The following is a 17,819-nucleotide window of genomic DNA, read 5'->3' as shown; positions in this document are numbered from 1 at the left end:
AGACACAGTAACTCAACGTTGTAGTTTGGATGAGTTAGTTAAATACACTTAACCCATAAAATCGCATTTGTGCAAAAAATAACTTTACAAATTACCAATATAGAACCAGAACGAAACATTAAAAAATTCTTCGTAATTATAAACAACTTTATTCTTCCACTTTCTCGATATTTCTTAATGTTTGGAAATAGCGACCGTTACGAGCTTTATAAGAGAAGGAGTAGATCACTCATCATACATCATAGAGCAAAAGAAGAAGGTGTTGTAGAATTATCTGGTCATTTACAGCAATGTTCCATCTTACGTATTGTATGCATACAGGATGAACCAACCCACCAGGTAATTGATTGTTGCGGGATAACGTGAAGATAGAATCCCCGTCTAACCTGAATCCTCACCCCCTGTTTTGTGGCCATAGAATTCAATAATTTCGCTCCGTATTTTCTGTTGGGGAAATTTTTTTAATGTAAAGGTAGGGCGTGAGACACCTCTCATTTAAAAGGATTTAAAAGGTCTCTTGACACAGATCCCTTAAAAAATTGGAATGTATCTACTTGTAAATAAATGCACAGGCTGTAAAAATCTTTAAAAAAAGGCTTTAAAAGGGTTTTTACTTACATTTGTTACTTTCTTGAACAACTTACAAAACGTTATCCAAAATAGTTTAGAACGTGTGCTTCAAAAATATAACTAAGATAGTTCAGTTCCTAAAACTTTTAACATTTAAAACTTATAGATTATGAACATTAAAAATGTTTATAACTAAATTTGTTCAATTCAACCATGTAATTTAAAAACATTTTATTCTCTCTTTGGATTTATCTTAACCGGTTTCGTTTGTTTAGGCAAAAATAACACATTCCAGATTTTCATAAGTTTTTCATTAAGGTAGGAATAAAACAATTTTAGAACTTTTTTATAGATTTTTTAACACCTGTGCATTTACAGCATGATACATTGAAATATTTTTTTACTTGTCAGTGTCAAGAGACCTTTCAAATGAGGTACCACACGCTCTGTCTTTACATTTAATAATTTCCCAAAAATACCCATTTTTTATTTTTAGGAGGTTCAAAATAATCTATCAAATACTTTTGCCACAAAAAAGGGGAGTTCAGTTGAAACGTTGGTTCTATTTTTACTTGTTATACTGAAGGAGTCGGTGGCCCAGGTAGTCTGTTTCGCATAAGACTGCCTCTTAGTGGCAATAAAAACTTAAGAGTATATGGCTCAACTACAGAATGGCAGGTGACTGGTCCAGGTGGAGGCGAGTTATTGTTTAATCCCTAATTTACTAGTAATCTCGGTTTTAATATTAGGTTTGTCAGTATAGTAAAGACTTTTAAGTTCGGGCTAAGAAATTCTCTCTAACACTTTACCTGGGGACCAACGGCTTAAAGGTACCTTCCGAACCACCGAACCACCAACAATGGCCGCTTGCAAGGACAGGATCGCTTAGTATAGTCATCCAAGCAGCAGCAGCAATCTGGTTACCTTGCTATAATCGTTGTATAGGGGAAATAATATTACTGTATATTTTTCCAAAAGACGATTTAATTTAAATATGATAGTTACATACATGAAATCCATAAAAAGTATAATGGTTTAAAATTATGTTTCTGATTATACAATAATGATTATTGATACAGAAGATAGAAGTATAATTCGCATAAAAACACTGTAATAAATATAAAAAGTTGGACTACGAGCGAAAATATTTGCACCGTGTATGTTTACAGCGAATCAATATTTGAAATAATTTCTACATAATGATTATGTCAGTAGATTATTTTAATTCGCTAGGTCATAAACAAGAACTGTACATCAGAAACAGCTATCAACAAATATTTACTAACCAACACAGCACTGAAAGTACATGAAAATTGCTCATGTTAAACAAGACAGAGATTATCTATTGCAGCATTGTAACATTATTCTAGTCCCTACACCGACTTAACAAACGTTAAATTACATTTTAACCTTTACTTTATTCTTTTGAGATTGTCATCTCGAATACATACTCATTTTTTGTGTCCTTAAAAAGAGGTCCAAATGATTTTTGAAAAGAAGGGCCTTCTTCAAAATCACATTTGAATTTGGATTTAAAAAATTGCTTTTCGTAGTAGTGCGATACTTCAAAAAAATACTCCTCAGAGGGTTTGCCATTAGGTACCAAAATGAGCCTTAAACGGACCGTCGACGAAATTTTATTCTCGTCAATCACATTGAACCGTGCCCAAAAGAACTGACCAAAAGCTGTTATAGGAACACAAGTGATTGACCTTTTATTGTCACAACTGATTTGCGTTCACTAAAAACTGTCACTGAAGGGTGGTCTTGTTGTACGTGTGACAGAATGTCTCGGCTTGGACCTGTCCAGGCACAGATACGACATTTGGTCGATTGAAAGCCACACCATTTCTCGTGCTCGTCGTCGCCTGATACGTACACACCGCAGTTGGTATGTTTACAGAGTTTTGGAAGTGCATCCAAAACCTGACTCATGATTCGGGCAAGTTTGGCACGGGAGAAAGGCCGCTTACAAGTGGGACATTCCTTGAGATGCTTGGAACAAACTCCACACAAGATATGCTCCCCTTCACACTGTACTATCTTCGGCCTCGCGGTTTCCAGACAGACGGCGCAACGGGCGATGTCCAGGATTTTCTGGAAACTTCTGTTCACCATATCGTGTGGCACGTTGTCCTGCAACAATAATTTATTTTTGATTACAAGACAAGGCAAGATATTTATTGAGTAAATGTATCATCTTTGTTGCCTCGTTTTTTTCCCAGACTGGAATGCAATATTCAGCAGATGTTAGAGCGATACTTGAAATATCAACTTTAAGTACCACTTTATTATGTTCAAATTTGATAGATCGATATGAAACATTTCCATGTTAGGAACTGAAACTGAAAGTTTTATGAATTATCACTAGAAAGTTTGGTAATATGTATTTAAAAAGGTTCAAAAACGTCCAGATCGTCTAGAGAAGTGCTCGATAAATATATTGACCAATCAATTTTTATTGAGATTTTCAGCAATCACAAAACCATTCTCAGTAGCTAAATCTTTTATTAAAAAACAATTGATTGATGATTTGTACAGTCACTCTGGGTTTCTAAAACACTTTCCAGATTCAAAAGAAAATATTATTGATTTTGAGTGGAAGACGCGCCTTAAAAGATATTTTAAAGAATGTATTCACTCAAATTCAGATGAACATACATACATATCTTATATATATAAAAATCTTGAGTCACGATGTATGTTGCCAATAAACTCCAAAACGACTGAACCAATTTCAATCAAATTTCACATATATCCGTAATTTAGTCTAACTTAGTAGATAGGATAGTTATTATCTGAATTATTCGCTTATGTCGTGAATATAAACGAATAAAATGAAGAAAAGTTTTCAAAGCGCCTGCACATTATAACCTGCAATTACGAGATAGATACGTATATTAAACAGTGAAACACTATTTGAAGGCGCTAAGTTATGATGTATAATTGTCTAAACTAAATTTTTGGTTGAACTTAAAGGTTGAGTGGTAGACCACTTTGTAATAAAATGCATTATGCATGTACAATACATTTTTGACATATTTTCTTGATCGTGACATCAAGGTAAAATATATATATATATATATAAATGCGAATGTTTGTTTGTATGTTCCGTTATAACTCTGGAACCAATGCACGAAACATCGTGAAATTTTGTACAGTGATTCTACACGTTCCTGGAAGTAACATAGTCATACTTTTAGAGAGGTGGCTGTTTAAATAGTTTATTTAATTAATTTTTAATTAGAAATCGTTGTTGATGTTAGAGTGTTTTATATTGGATCCGACAGACTGCGCTACGACACATAATACAAAGCGAACTGATACTTAACAGCTGTTAATACTTTCAGCTGAAGTTCATCAAAGAGGCAGAAACATTTGTTTACATTTAATATTGAGAAAATTTTTATTGTAAAGTGCTTGATCAGTAGTGTAATGCAGGTTGCATAGAAGACGTCATTGCCTAATTTTAAATTCAGATTGCACCAATGATCAATAAACTATCTAATGCAATGAAAATACTATTAAACGCTATTATGAAAACAACTTCATTGTAAAAATCCGTGAATGTTTGCACATAAGGTAATCGAATTTGGTTACATGGGAGGTAAATGAAAAGAGCCGAAAGAAGACACTTTATGATCGAAATTGGGTTTCTTTGATACATTTTCTTGAAGGCACACTCCTAAATAATACTGGAAATATCTTAGACAGAAAATTAATTTTAACAGACCGAATTTGATTCTTTATAACCTAATTAGTTTACCGAGATTCATCCATATAAATTAATTGTTCTGAACAACTTATCAACACCTAGCAAAAACCACGAAAGATAGAGGCAGGAATATGGTACATACCTTCATAATGCGCCCAAGAGGCTCACGATGGAACGACTATCAATTATCTCAGCAATGTTTAGAATGTGATAGAAAAAGAATAAGTGAATATAGTGTACTGTTGTCAACAGGAAATTGCGTGCGAAGCCGCGGGCAACTGCTAGTATATATATATATATATATATATATATATATATATATATATATAAAATAGGGACAAATATGTTTAAAATGTGAATATTAGAGAGTATTATTAAATGGTGAATAAAATCTAAAAATATTTTTAATTTGAATGATTTTATTTCGAGTTATTTTTATAACATAATTCTTCGCGAGGAAAGTAATCAATCTAATGCAGGATCTGGGTGGACTGGGTGTTTAATCAAACTAGTTCAATATTGAATAAACACAATTTATTCAATGATGATATATTTATTGTTGTGATGAGTTAGCGGCCGAGCAGTACGCATCGGAGAGCGCGTTATCTTATCTGGACGTAGCTGTAGAGCTTTACTTTAGCGTGAATTGTGCTGTTTGCTGTCATAAGTGTTTTTCTGTGGAGCGTTATTTTGGTTTTTGCCTAGTAAGGAATTGTGGATTTAGCCGATTGTTGTCAATAGTTTTTTATTTATATAAAATGTCGTCGTGCGGTGTGTGCTCGAAGATACTTGGTGCCAATCAAATAAAAATTAAATGTGAAGACTGCTCACGTGTCTTTCACGGCCAGTGTGTAAAGATGAGTAAAGTGGACATAGACACTTTATTATCTGAGAACGTTACGTGGAGGTGTGAGCCGTGTCAGTCAACAAGACGGAAGAGTATGAGACTGGAGTCACAAGCGGCCGCGGGTGAGCTAAACATCGACGATGTAATAAAGGTTCTGCGTGAGATGAGAGAAGAACAAGCCAAGATCGTAGCTGATTTTAATAAATCGCCGCCGTGAATGCACAAAACTTGAGAATGGAGGAAGTACTGAAGAAATACGAATAACTAGCAACTGAAAACAGAATGCTTAAAAAGAAGGTTTCTGCACTCGAAGTGAGGCTCGAAGAGGCGGAACAGTACTCCTGAAGAAACAGTATTGAAATTCAAGGCGTCCCTGAGGAATTGAGGCGAGAAACACAAGAGCATACAATCGAGCTAATTAGAAAGGTTGGAGCAGGACTTGGCTACGCAATCGATAGTTCTATGATCGATGCCTGTCACAGACTTAAATATAAAACCGATTCCACTAAACCAGCTGGCATTGTGGTGAGGTTTGTAGTTCGTATAGACGAAGAAGCCTTGATGCAGAAGAAGCGTGAAAAACCACGCTTCATATGAGGATGGCGATGGACAGGCCGGTCTTCATAAATGAATCCCTGACCCGCACCAGAAGAATCCTTTTTGCCAAGGCAAGAGAACTTAAGAAGAACAAAGGATTCAAGTTTTTGTGGCAGCATGGAGGAAACATTTTCTTGCGTTAGTGTGAGGAGGACGACGCCATCGCAATCACCTGCCAAGCGGATCTTGACAAACTTCAGTGAGTACAACAGCGCCCTTTTCTGTTTTGATTTCTTTTTTGTGTGTGTGTTTCATCTGTTTATTGAGAAAGGAGAATTAATTTTATTAGATTTATACTCTGGTGAATTAATTATGTTATTCTGTTAATATTAAGTTTTAATTTTACGATTTGGTATTTTACTGTTAGGCTATTAGGAACAGCAGTAACGTATTATAAGTCAAAATAATTTTCTAAACAATTTTATGTATATGAATATGTTTAATTCTTGCATTTTTATGTTACGTTTATATTACTGATATTATAATTGAAAAACACCGCACCAAACAACGTTTGAAATGAAAAAGGTAACAATCTAATAATTGTCCATCAGAATATAAGAAGCATTTGGAAAACTTTCGACTTATTCATATTAGAAATATTTTCATGCAAAACTTTACCAGACAAATTAACTTTATTTTATCTGAAATTTGGATTTATGAACATGAAAAATATTTATACAGTTTACCTAATTTTACTATGATTGGCAATTATAACGAACATTACAGGGCTGGTGGAGTAATGATTTATATTAGAGTTGAAACTATTGAAGGTGTAAGTGTTTCTTCGGAAAAAATATTGTCTGCGGACATTCTAAAGTCATCCTTTTTTGGCTTATAAACAACATTTTTCTGTATTGGCAGTTTATAGATTACATGAATCGAGTGTAGTAAATTTTCTCAATTAATTTTAACAATACCTTGACCGTTATTGTAATAAAAGAATAAATTCAGATTTTTTATAATTGGAGACATTAATAGGATAATATTTTAATGGATGATTTGAATACAGATAATTGATTATAAAATTTTATTGTCAAGTTATGGGTTTGAATCTGTTATAAATGAACCCACAAGAACAGTCCGTAGTGCGGATGACTTGCACGTCGTTTCAAGCACATGCTTAGATCACGTCTATACACGAATATTGGATAAGAGCAGATTGTGTGTCTTGGGGAGCATGGTGGAAGCGGGTATAATCGACCACAGCCTGTGTGTGGTGCGCGTGCAGTGGCAGGCCGGACTTGTCGAGACCGCGTCCACTGCCATCGAAGCGGCCACGGCCGTGGCCCGTCGCATTTTCAAGCTGTTGCAAGGCCGGCTTGAAAATGCGGATTGGACAGCTGTTTACAACTGCATTGATGAGTCTCTTGTTTATGACACATTTGTAAACGTTTTTAAAATGTATGTCGACCAATGTTATATTAAAACAACGAACATAAATTAATAAGGGAATTAAAAAGATTAAACCGTGGGTGACAGACAAACTAATTAAAAGGATCAAACTTAAAAAATATTTATTTAAAATAGCTAAACGGAATCCAAGCAATGAAAAATTAAGAAAAATTTCCACACGGTACAGAAATATTCTGCAGTTTGATATAAATCAAACAAAACAAAGTTATTACAGAGAATTGTTCCAAAATTGCAAAGGTGACAGTAAAGCGACGTGGAAAGCTGTAAATGAAGTTACCGGGCAAGAGGCTAAAGGGGGAGAAACATATGCGCTGGAAATAAATAATGTTATTGAACGAGATCCTTTCGTTATAGCCAATGATTTTAATTCATATTTTTGGGGGTTGTTAGAGATTTGATTTCTTTAGATGAAAACTATATTGATACCTTTCCTCAAAATATCGAAAAAATAGAGTTCTTTGAATCTGTTTCAATGTATGAGCTGGAAGAGATTGTAAATTCATTGAAAAATAATAAATCTCCTGTAATTGATGGTTTAAGTATTAACCTAATTAAACACGTATTTTCAAAAATTTCAAACGTTCTTTTATTTTTAATAAATTTCAGTTTAACAAGTGGCATTTTTCCAAATCAATTGAAGGAAGCAGTTGTGGTGCCTTTACATAAAAAAGGCCCTAGTACCAAGTGCAGCAACCATAGGCCTGTGTCCCTTCTCTCGACCTTCTCCAAAATATTTCAAAAGGTAGTTAAACAGAGACTGGTTAAATATCTTTCAAAAACTGAGTTTTTAAGTAAAAATCAATTTGGGTTCAGAAATAGATGTAGTACGGAATCTGCTTTGTTAGTTACATTTTATGAGCAAGGTAGAGCATGGGATGAATGACAATATAAAATTAAGTGGGATATTTTTGGATAAAAAGAAAGTATTCGATACGGTAAATCATGAAATATTATTAAATAAAATGTATAATTGTGGAATTAGAGGTGTCGTGTATGACTGGTTTTGCAGCTATTTAAAATCGAGAAAACAGAGGGTTAGAATAAATGGACTTTTGAGTGATTTGGGGGAAATTGAGCACGGAGTCTCACAGGGATCGGTTTTGGGCCCGATTTTGTTTTTTATTTACATAAATGAGCTTTGCAATGCTAAGTTCAAAGGATATGTTACATCATTTGCTGACGACACTGCCTTGTGTTATATTGAAAATAGTCGTGTTGATGTAGAGCAGCATATCAATTTCGATCTGATATTGTTGAGGTGGTGGTTCCAAGGTAATAAGATGGTGCTCAGTCCAGAGAAAACAAATTATAGTCTATACATTTTAGCCTAAGGGGAGAAAAAACAACTCATAATCCTTTAGTGTACAGATGTTTAAACTGCCTAGAGGTTCCAACGTTTTGTGATGATTTTTGTTTCAAAATTAGGGGGGTGGATACTATTAAGTATCTGGGAATCGTATTAGATAGGGAACTAAATTGGAAACCACATATAGCAATTTTGAAGGGAAAATTGATGAATCAACTTCGTATTTATAATTTTCTTAGACAATTATGCCCATCAGACGTACTTCGCACGGTTTACTTTAATTCACAGTAGGCTTGATTACGCTCTTTCTTGCTGGGGCGAAACTTATATCACAAATGTAGGAACATTAATAACAATACAATAGATTTTTATAAGACTAATGACCAAAGCTAATTTTAGGGAACATTCTTATCCCTTATTTGTAAGCATGAACATATTACCCCTTCGTTATATGTACATTTACAAAGTATTAACCTTGTTTTATATGAGAAGTGGTAATGCTCTGAAAAATTTAAATAAAGCAGAAATGAGATTAAGAAATTCAATTAATTTGTGTGTACCAAAGCCTCAAAAAACACATTTTACAACAGTTTTTTCTTTTATAGCTCCGAGGACATATAATTTATTGCCAGAATTAGTCAAAAATAGTAAGAACATAAATATATTTTCTAAAAAAATTAGAGTACGGTTGATCGGTCAAAATGATATTGAGTATATGTTTAAGATAATAAATGAATGTATGGTTAGTCTTGTCTGCTAAGTTATAATAATATTTAAATAGACACGGTAGAGCATTATAAAATAATTATTTATAATATAATACTTAATGTTACATGTGTAAAGCCTAACATTTTAATTATAAGTCATGCATAAATCTTTTTTATTTAATACAGCACAATAGTTATACTAAATTTAAACTTTGAAACATAATAAAATGAAATGAAAAATGTCTTTATTGGTGGCGAAGTTAGGACTATAAAGTCCTCTCTACCACTTAACCTCGTTAAAAATTAAACTAACATACATATACATGTACAACTAAACATAAATCTATTAATTAACCTTATACGTTACAAGAATCTTAGCTTTAAAATTTAAAAAATCTATAAATAATGTAACTTTATAAATATTTACAATACTATAATAAGACATACGCGCATTCATTCAACTTGCATTCAGTTGCCCTAAGTACCACATTCCAAAGCCGCCAACCGCTATATCCCCGAGCCCCCAGCATCAAGGCCCTGACCTCCGCCCCAAACCGAGCGCGCTTATCAATGGGTCTGATGTTTATAGGTAATGCATTCCACAATCGACAGGCAGAAACTGTAAACGACTTACTAAAGGTAGTTGGTTCGATGAACTGGGATAGATAATAAGGATGTACCCATCTTTGTACTTCGTTCACTTATTTCAGACATAAATTGAAAGTTGTCTGAAAGATAACTGGGGCAACTTGTATTTAAAAGAGCGTGCAACAGAATTAGTGAGTGATAGTCACGAAGATCTTGTAATTTTAAGATAGATAATTGTTTGAAGAAGGGCGTTACGTGGTCATAACGTCTGAGATTGAAAATGAACCTAATGCAAAAGTTCTGAGCACGCTGGTGTCTATTTGAAAGCTCCACAGTCATGTCATTAATGACTGTCACAGTAGTTGAAGTGAGGCAGTACAAGAGTCTTTATCAGCATTATTTTAACTTGGTGTGGTAGATATGAAGCCAGCCGCTTGAGGCTGTGAACACCGGCAAAGACCCGCTTGAGGCTGTGAACACCGGCAAAGACCCTATTACATATCAAAGAAGTCTGTTCAGTCCATCTTAAGTGTTTGTCAATAATAAGTCCTAGATGTTTTACTTTCTCAGATTATTCTAGCCCTTGGTCATTTAGTTTTAATTTGGGACCTGTACTAAAGTCAATTTTACAAACAAGCTTTGAATGACCTATCATAATACACTGAGTTATGTCTACGTTTAATTTTAGTCTATGTTTCCAAGTCCAGTGAGTAACAGCGTCAATATCGGAATTCATGAGAGTCATACAAGTTTGCATTTCTGTTAAGGAAAAGTGTATGTTTGTAAGTCATCTGCATATAAGTGGAAATTGGAATGAGTAATTTGAGTAGTAATGTCATCGATGTACAGTGAAAATAAAAGTGGCCCCAGGACTGAACCCTGTGGAACTCCACGAGTGACTGGTCTCCATCTCGACTGCTTCTCACCCGACCTGACATACTGGCGTCGTCCCGAAAGATAAGACTCAACCCACTTGACACTACCATCAGAGAAACCATCCTTCCTAAGTTTGATGAGGAGAAGGAAATAATAAACACAGTCAAAAGCCTTTGAAAAGTCGAAAAGAGTTAAAATGGTTACCTGACTCTTATCAATTCCAAGGCCTATATCATCAACTATTTTTAGAAGTGCAGTAGTAGTGCTGTGGTTGGAGCGAAAACCAGATTGAAAATTTGATAAAATGTTATTACTTTCAAGATATATTGAAAATTGCTGATGAACGATCCGCTCCAAACACTTTGATAAAGCAGGGAGTATACTTATTGGCCTGAATTGTGAAGGATTTTGTGGAGAGGAACATTTCTGATGTGGGCGAACTAAAGCAGACTTCCATGTCAGTGGGAACATTGAAGTAGCCAGAGATTTATTGAAAATAGCAGTGATAGTTGGAAGAGTGACTGGAAGAGTATCTTTTATTAACCTTATACGAATGCCATCGGCCCCGACTGCGTTACTGGACATCCTTATAATAGCCTTTAACACATCTGTCTCTATTAACGGAGTGAAAGAGAACTGAAACTCAGGTTTATCAAAAGTAGCATCTTCGAGCTCGGAGACATACTCCTGAGTCCCAGACTGATCAACAGGAATCTCAACAAAGAAGTTGTTGATATCATCGAGATTAAGGGAAACCGGGGAGTAAGTTTTAGGCTTGCGACTCCAATATCTTTTAGTTTTGACCATAAAATTTTGCTAGATTGTTTTTTATACAGGGAAGAGTAGTAAAACCTGATCTTGGCATTTCTAGTTTGTTGTTGCATATTGTTCCTTAATTTTTTATATGCATCCCAGTCATCACGTAACTTGGATCGCTTAGCCTTAAGGAAAGCTCTCTTTGCTTCTGGAGGTGTCGAATAAATTCTGAGATCCATGGAGCAGGCTGTTTGGTTACTCTTTTTGAAACAAATGGAGCGTGTTTATCAAGAAGACCATTCATTAATGAATTAAATTTTGATACCATAGTGTCCACATTATCAGCCGATGTGACCTCATGCCATGGAGTTATAGAAGCATCGATAAGCAGGGAATAAAGATTGATATTTTTGTAGTTTCTGCAAAACATAACTTTTGGTTCGATCTTGGGAGTTCTTAGTTTATAAGCAAGAAATATAAGGTCATGTTTGGAAAGGCCAGGAGCAGGAAGTTGTCCGTGGTGCGCAACCAGGGTTTGGTCACAGACAATGTCACAAGCCAGGTGTCGGCAGTCTCAGTGTGGTGAGTGGCTAGTAGAGGAAGTATGGTCATGTTACACGAGTAAAACATATTACATAGTTAAAAAAGTTTGGTCATAAGTAATTGGTCCAAGTATTAAAAGTATTAAAATCTCCCATCACAATAACATGACTGTAGTGAGCCAAAAACCCAGAAGATCGTGTTCGAACTCAGCCATGTAGCCCAGGTGAGGAGCTCTGTAACAAACAGCAATTAAAATGTGTGCTCCATTAACACAGACGTCCAGAAACATGTATTCTGGCCGTCCATCTCTGGATGCATCGGATGATAGGAGGACAGAGACAAGGAAGTGTGACCTGACGTACACAGCTACCCCGCCACCACCTTTGTGCAGGCGATCATTTCTGTACAGGTTAAAACCTGGAAGCTCGACACTTCTGTCACTTAAGTGAGGTTTCAGCCAGGTTTCTGAAATTAGAATAATGTCATCAGGAGATGGTTGAAAAATGGAATGAAATTCATCAATGTGGCCATAAAGAGATTGTGCATTGACATGAGCTGCCTTTAAGAAGTTTGAGAAAGGAGTAAGAGATTGGCAGAGAAGATCTGGGAGGGCTGACGGAAGCACGCGCTGGCTCGGGGCACCGACAGACCGTGGCTGCGTCACTGCAGGCAACCCTTTCATGCAACACACACACACATATCCAACTTCACCGTGTAGTTTTAATGTACAAAACTTAAAACTAACATTATTCGAAAAAAGGGCTAGGCTATACAGGGTGATTCATAAAAGGTGTCCAAAATTTCAGGACTTGATACAGGTCATCAAAACAAGGGAAAACCTCCATTGCACATGGGTCTGGAAACGTACCGTTTACTGCATGTCTGTCTGTTTGTGTTTTTTGGGAAAACAATTACTACTCAAAAACCACTTAAGATACAGAATTCAAACTTAACAGTTATGTTAACCTAGTGTTGGTCCTTTTCAGTGAAAAAAAAATAAAACAAATATCTCATTGCATTTCAAAATGGCGGCCGTTCAAAATTTTCAAATTGTTTTGTAAAAAAAAGTAAAGTTCTGAATGTTTTAAAGAATAACATTGTGTACCGAAATAAAAGTCATATTTATGAAATAAATGTATTATATAAGTACAATATTTTATTATTCTAGTAAAACAGAAAATAGTAAATAGTGGAAATCTATTGCAAAAAAATATTATTTTACTGTAAAATTGTATAGAATAATACAAATAACAATTTGTTATACGATTTTATGAAGTACGTGTTTATAAAAACGGAATATTTAGACTATTTCATTAGAATAAGTACTATTGATTAACAAAATAAAAATTGATATTAATAAAATAATATTGAACTAAACATACAATATAGGCTGATTAATTATTAATTGAAATGATAGTACATTATTTACTACATAAGCTACAATAACTCATTTATATAATTTCATTCTTGCTCGTTTCCGCTATTTTTATTTTTTACTCTTTTTGTATATAGTATCCCCAACACAGGCACAGCCTCATGGGGTACTTAAATTTCCCTTATTGTGTAAATTTATTGGCCTAATTATTAGTTTAAAAAAAGGAAGAAAAACCTAAAAGGGTGTAACCTGCTTTTTATATTTTAGTACTCTAAGTACGGTACATAAATTGGAAATAAAATAAGTAAAAATATTTTTCTTGTATTTGTTATTTGCTGCTATTGTAAATACGTTATGCCATAGTATTATTTATTACTGAGCACTGGCAATAATATCTGTTTCTAATATCCAGTTTGTTATTTTGGGTAAATAAATGATTTATTATTATTAATTACCACGAGAAATACAACATAGTAAAGCATGCGTAAACTTAAAAAAATGGGAATGATACATTCTTTGTTATTTACATAATTGTTGTGCCGTAGAGAGACCAAACGGTCATCCAGAAATAACAAAGCAGTATCAAATCTACTTAAAAGATGAGATATTGAGTGTCTATCATCACTAAAAGATGTAAAAGCATTTGAAAAAAGAAACTGTGATTATTACTGCAGATGTCCGAAAATGTTTATAAAATATATATATATAGTTGTGATAAAAAATAAATTGGCTATCAATCCTATGCAGATATCAGACATTTATGAAGTAGAGTTAAATATTGATTTATTGTATGTTAAGCAAAAAGAAAATTAAATCTTATTATTTTTCTAACTGACTAAAATAAACTAGTTCTTCTCAGCTATCAAAATTCAATGCTGAAATATTATCAGCATTATTTGAGCGGTCGGGATAAGTTAATAGAGAAGATTTTAGGGAATTACTCAGATCTGTATAACATACAATAATTGATCAATTTGGTTAAATTCTTGTAAATTAGATCCAGTATTTTTTCTAATAGCTCCAGGTTTATCGTGGGACGGAATGTTAAAATTAAATAAAATTGACTTACAATTGATACACGAATACTATACGTATTTTTATGATTGAAAAGGTATTCATGGAGAAGTGTCTGAATGTATTAGACAATATATTAAAGCAAATAACAAATATTTGAAAGCTATTGATCAGTCAAAGTCGGAAAATTATCTGTGTTATGTCGATGCAAACATAGTTTAATATGTATACCGTCAACGTTATATTTCTGTGCTTGTAGAACATACTAATCATAATCAAAAATAAAATGTTTCTTAATTACTATTACTATTAAATTGCTCTGACGATTTAAGTAACAATTGAAGTATTTTAGACCAGTGTGGAGGAATCCTTAAAACGAAGACAATAGTAATTAATGATATACGAGTAATGCATAGTAATGTTGATATAGTGCATAATGATATACGGCATTCTGTGCAATTTAGGAATGGAATTAAGCTTATCTTAGATATATATTATGTTGGTGTTTATGTTACTTTTATGCTTACTCTATGCCTCCAAGACTATAAATAGCAATATTTTTCAAATGGTACTAAAATTAATTAAACATATGATTATGTTGTACAGTAGTTACCGTAGGATATTTTTGACGTGACAACGTCTTAAATTAGGTTGCGGCTCGGAGTCACTCATGAAAAAGTGTAACGCCCGGTAACGTTACGATGCCCGTCCAGTGGGTCCGCCGCACGGGATCCGCACGGGATAAAGCAGATAACTGTGGGTCCGCCGCACGGGATAAAGCAGATAACTATGTTTATTCGTGAAAATGTGGAGTGCTTAGATTCGTCATTTACAACAACTACAACAATAAAGGTAAATAATTGTACACTGATATTTCATTATCGTAAACTATGATTGATTGATTAATTGTTAGATTGACACAAAAGTTGAGAAACTGAGTTTATAGGTTATGTCATACTATTGACAAATGTTGATAGTGTTAAGTAAATTATTTGTTTAAATCACTCTGCAATCAATCGTAATTCAGTCGATTGAGAAGAAACAGCGCGTATTGCTAGTCAAACATTTAAAATAACAAATTATAACCTCTAACCTGTCATAACAGTACGACCAAACAAACGAACTAAACCGACCAATCACCACGCGCGGAGTTAGAATTTAACTGTGTTTAGCAAGAATTTCAAATTCCAATTTTAGTAAATGTTTTATTCAACTTTACCATTTACAATAAAAAATTTTAATTAATTTCAAATTATGTACAATGTTTTAGTAAACAAAATATATTTCTATAGTTAAAATTTGTGCAATTCTTACTTTCATTCAATTCCTTGTTCCTATTGTGCAATTTAATAATATTCATATCAATAAATATTCTACCGAGAAAAGACGTTGTCACGTAAAATCTTCGCCCGTAAAACCGACTTTACAGGCAACCATAATTTTTTCTTTTTTCCTAGCAGTGCGAGCTTCGGTGGCGCCTTTGCCAGGGGCATTTCGGTTTAATCTTTCTTACGTGATCTGAGCTGGAATGTACCTAGTTATACCCCCCTCCCAAACCCTCCACCCCCCCCCAAACCCTGAAACCACGATTTCTCCCCATCCTCAAGATTGTTGGACTATTCGAGATGTAACCTAAAATTTCTAACCTAACATTTTAAACATATTATAGATAGCCTGGAGTGTTTCTATTGTGATTGCTTTCATTATTTAGGGGTTTCACCCTTTTATATCGTACTAGTACATATACATATACATATAGTACCTATGCGTTTATTTTCAGTCGGAATTTTTGTGTGACGTGGCTGAAGAAAATAAAAAGTAAAAAGTAAAGTAAAGGTTTCTTATTTTACCAAGCGAAGTTAGGGCTAAGAAGTCCTCTCTGACACTTAACCTGGGGACCAACGCCATAAAGGTGACTTCCGAACCACCACCAATGCCCGGGCAGGTGGGCTGTTTGCAAGGACAGGATCGCTCAGCGGTCACCCATCGAAGCAGCAGCCACGTTCGACGTTACTTGATCCGGTTATCTTGCGATAACCGTTGCACCCGATACACTGCGCCATTGATCGCAATTAAATAATTACCGTAATTATGAATAAATACCAAATAATAGATAATACAGTGAGTTGACTTACCATTGTACAAAGGCTGCACTGCACTAAGCAACTCGCAACTTGCCACAATCTCGAGTATCCAACTGATCAGTAATCACCGTCCGCCATTTTGATGCTGATTTAAGTTCCTGATAATATGTTGGGCATTAGTCCACGAGATAACGGAGCGAGACCTTGTAAACCTTGACTACGCGAGTACCCCTAACCTCTGAACTAACTAATTTATTGTTCAAGATTTTACCGAACATTGTTAAAGTTTAAAGGTAATTTTAAACAATATGTGTCCTCAGTAAAAAATTGTTTAAATTTTGTTCAGACTCAAGTATCTAAGCCGCGATGTGAAAACTGTCCAAAACAACTTACAAATTGTTTTAAAGGATTAATAAATTAAATTAACTGAGCCCAGCTTGAAACCATGTTTCTAATTAAACATTTGAAGTGGTGGTTGAATATAAAAATAATTTCTACTTTGTACATTTATATTTTACTGTAATTTTGTATCTATCTGTATAACACCTGCATGTTGTACAGCTTAAAACCCCATTATACCTTTATATAAACCACATACATTTCATAGATAAAATCTTGTATTAATGAGAATATTTTTCTACGTTATAAGATATTTGTAAATCAATCATAAAAAACGAAATAGAATATATGCTAAACAAAAGTACACTTAATAATTTAATATATGATTTAAAAATCAAACCGGAACAAAGAAATTACAAAACATACATTTTTTAAAGCCACGTAAAAAGTTGAGCACCCTGTAACAAAGGATGTCTCCATCCGTTTGGACGTCTTACCTTAATGTGTCTGCAAGATATAATATTATTTGTACTGCAATTAAAAAATAATTATTTTATTGATAATGACTTTGGAAAATAACCGCTCTTGTCCCACAAAGTTCTGTAGCCTATAAATAATGTATCTGCATTAAACATTAACAGAAATACATACTAAATTAATATCACATACATTAATTATTTATATTATTGGCAATATTTTCTACTTTATTTCATATTCATACGTCAATCAGAAAACATCGGCACAGTGCAATACTTCATCATAGAGTCAATAATTAAATATATAATTTTAAAAAGCCAATAATAGACGATAAATTAAAAAAACGTACATTACAAATTCTAAGTAAAGCAACAAGTAAAATGGATGGAATCATCAGTATGGACCCCATACCATAATGTCTTAAAATATGTTTTGTACTATAAATAAATAATCTATATCATCGATAAAAATCTTAAGAAATAGTCGCCCATCAGGGTCTACAAAATTCGGTAGGGACAAAAATGCACCAGCTCCAACTTCACTGTGAACAAACTTTGTCTCTGTCACTACTCGGTTTCTCCCAAAAATTGTCGTGGACCAAAATTGGGAAGT

The 17,819-nt window shown here is 34.0% G+C and overlaps 1 protein-coding gene across 1 annotated transcript; it reads right to left on the bottom strand.

Annotated features, from left to right (window-relative positions):
• Window positions 1-1,580: 1,580 nt before the first annotated feature.
• Window positions 1,581-16,542, bottom strand: LOC124363266 (E3 ubiquitin-protein ligase Siah2-like). The gene is made up of 2 exons (XM_046818474.1): window positions 16,443-16,542; window positions 1,581-2,706 (listed from the first exon to the last, which is right to left on the bottom strand). Exons 1-2 carry the CDS (start codon window positions 16,443-16,445, stop codon window positions 2,260-2,262), a joined length of 450 nt encoding a protein of 149 aa, XP_046674430.1. The 5' UTR covers window positions 16,446-16,542; the 3' UTR covers window positions 1,581-2,259.
• Between the last annotated feature and the right edge of the window lie 1,277 nt (window positions 16,543-17,819).

Source organism: Homalodisca vitripennis, chromosome 5 (genome assembly GCF_021130785.1).
Source record: "Homalodisca vitripennis isolate AUS2020 chromosome 5, UT_GWSS_2.1, whole genome shotgun sequence".
Taxonomy (NCBI): domain Eukaryota; kingdom Metazoa; phylum Arthropoda; class Insecta; order Hemiptera; family Cicadellidae; genus Homalodisca; species Homalodisca vitripennis.
The sequence above is the reverse complement of the archived record's forward strand: the minus strand, read 5'-3'. Positions and strand labels throughout refer to the sequence as shown.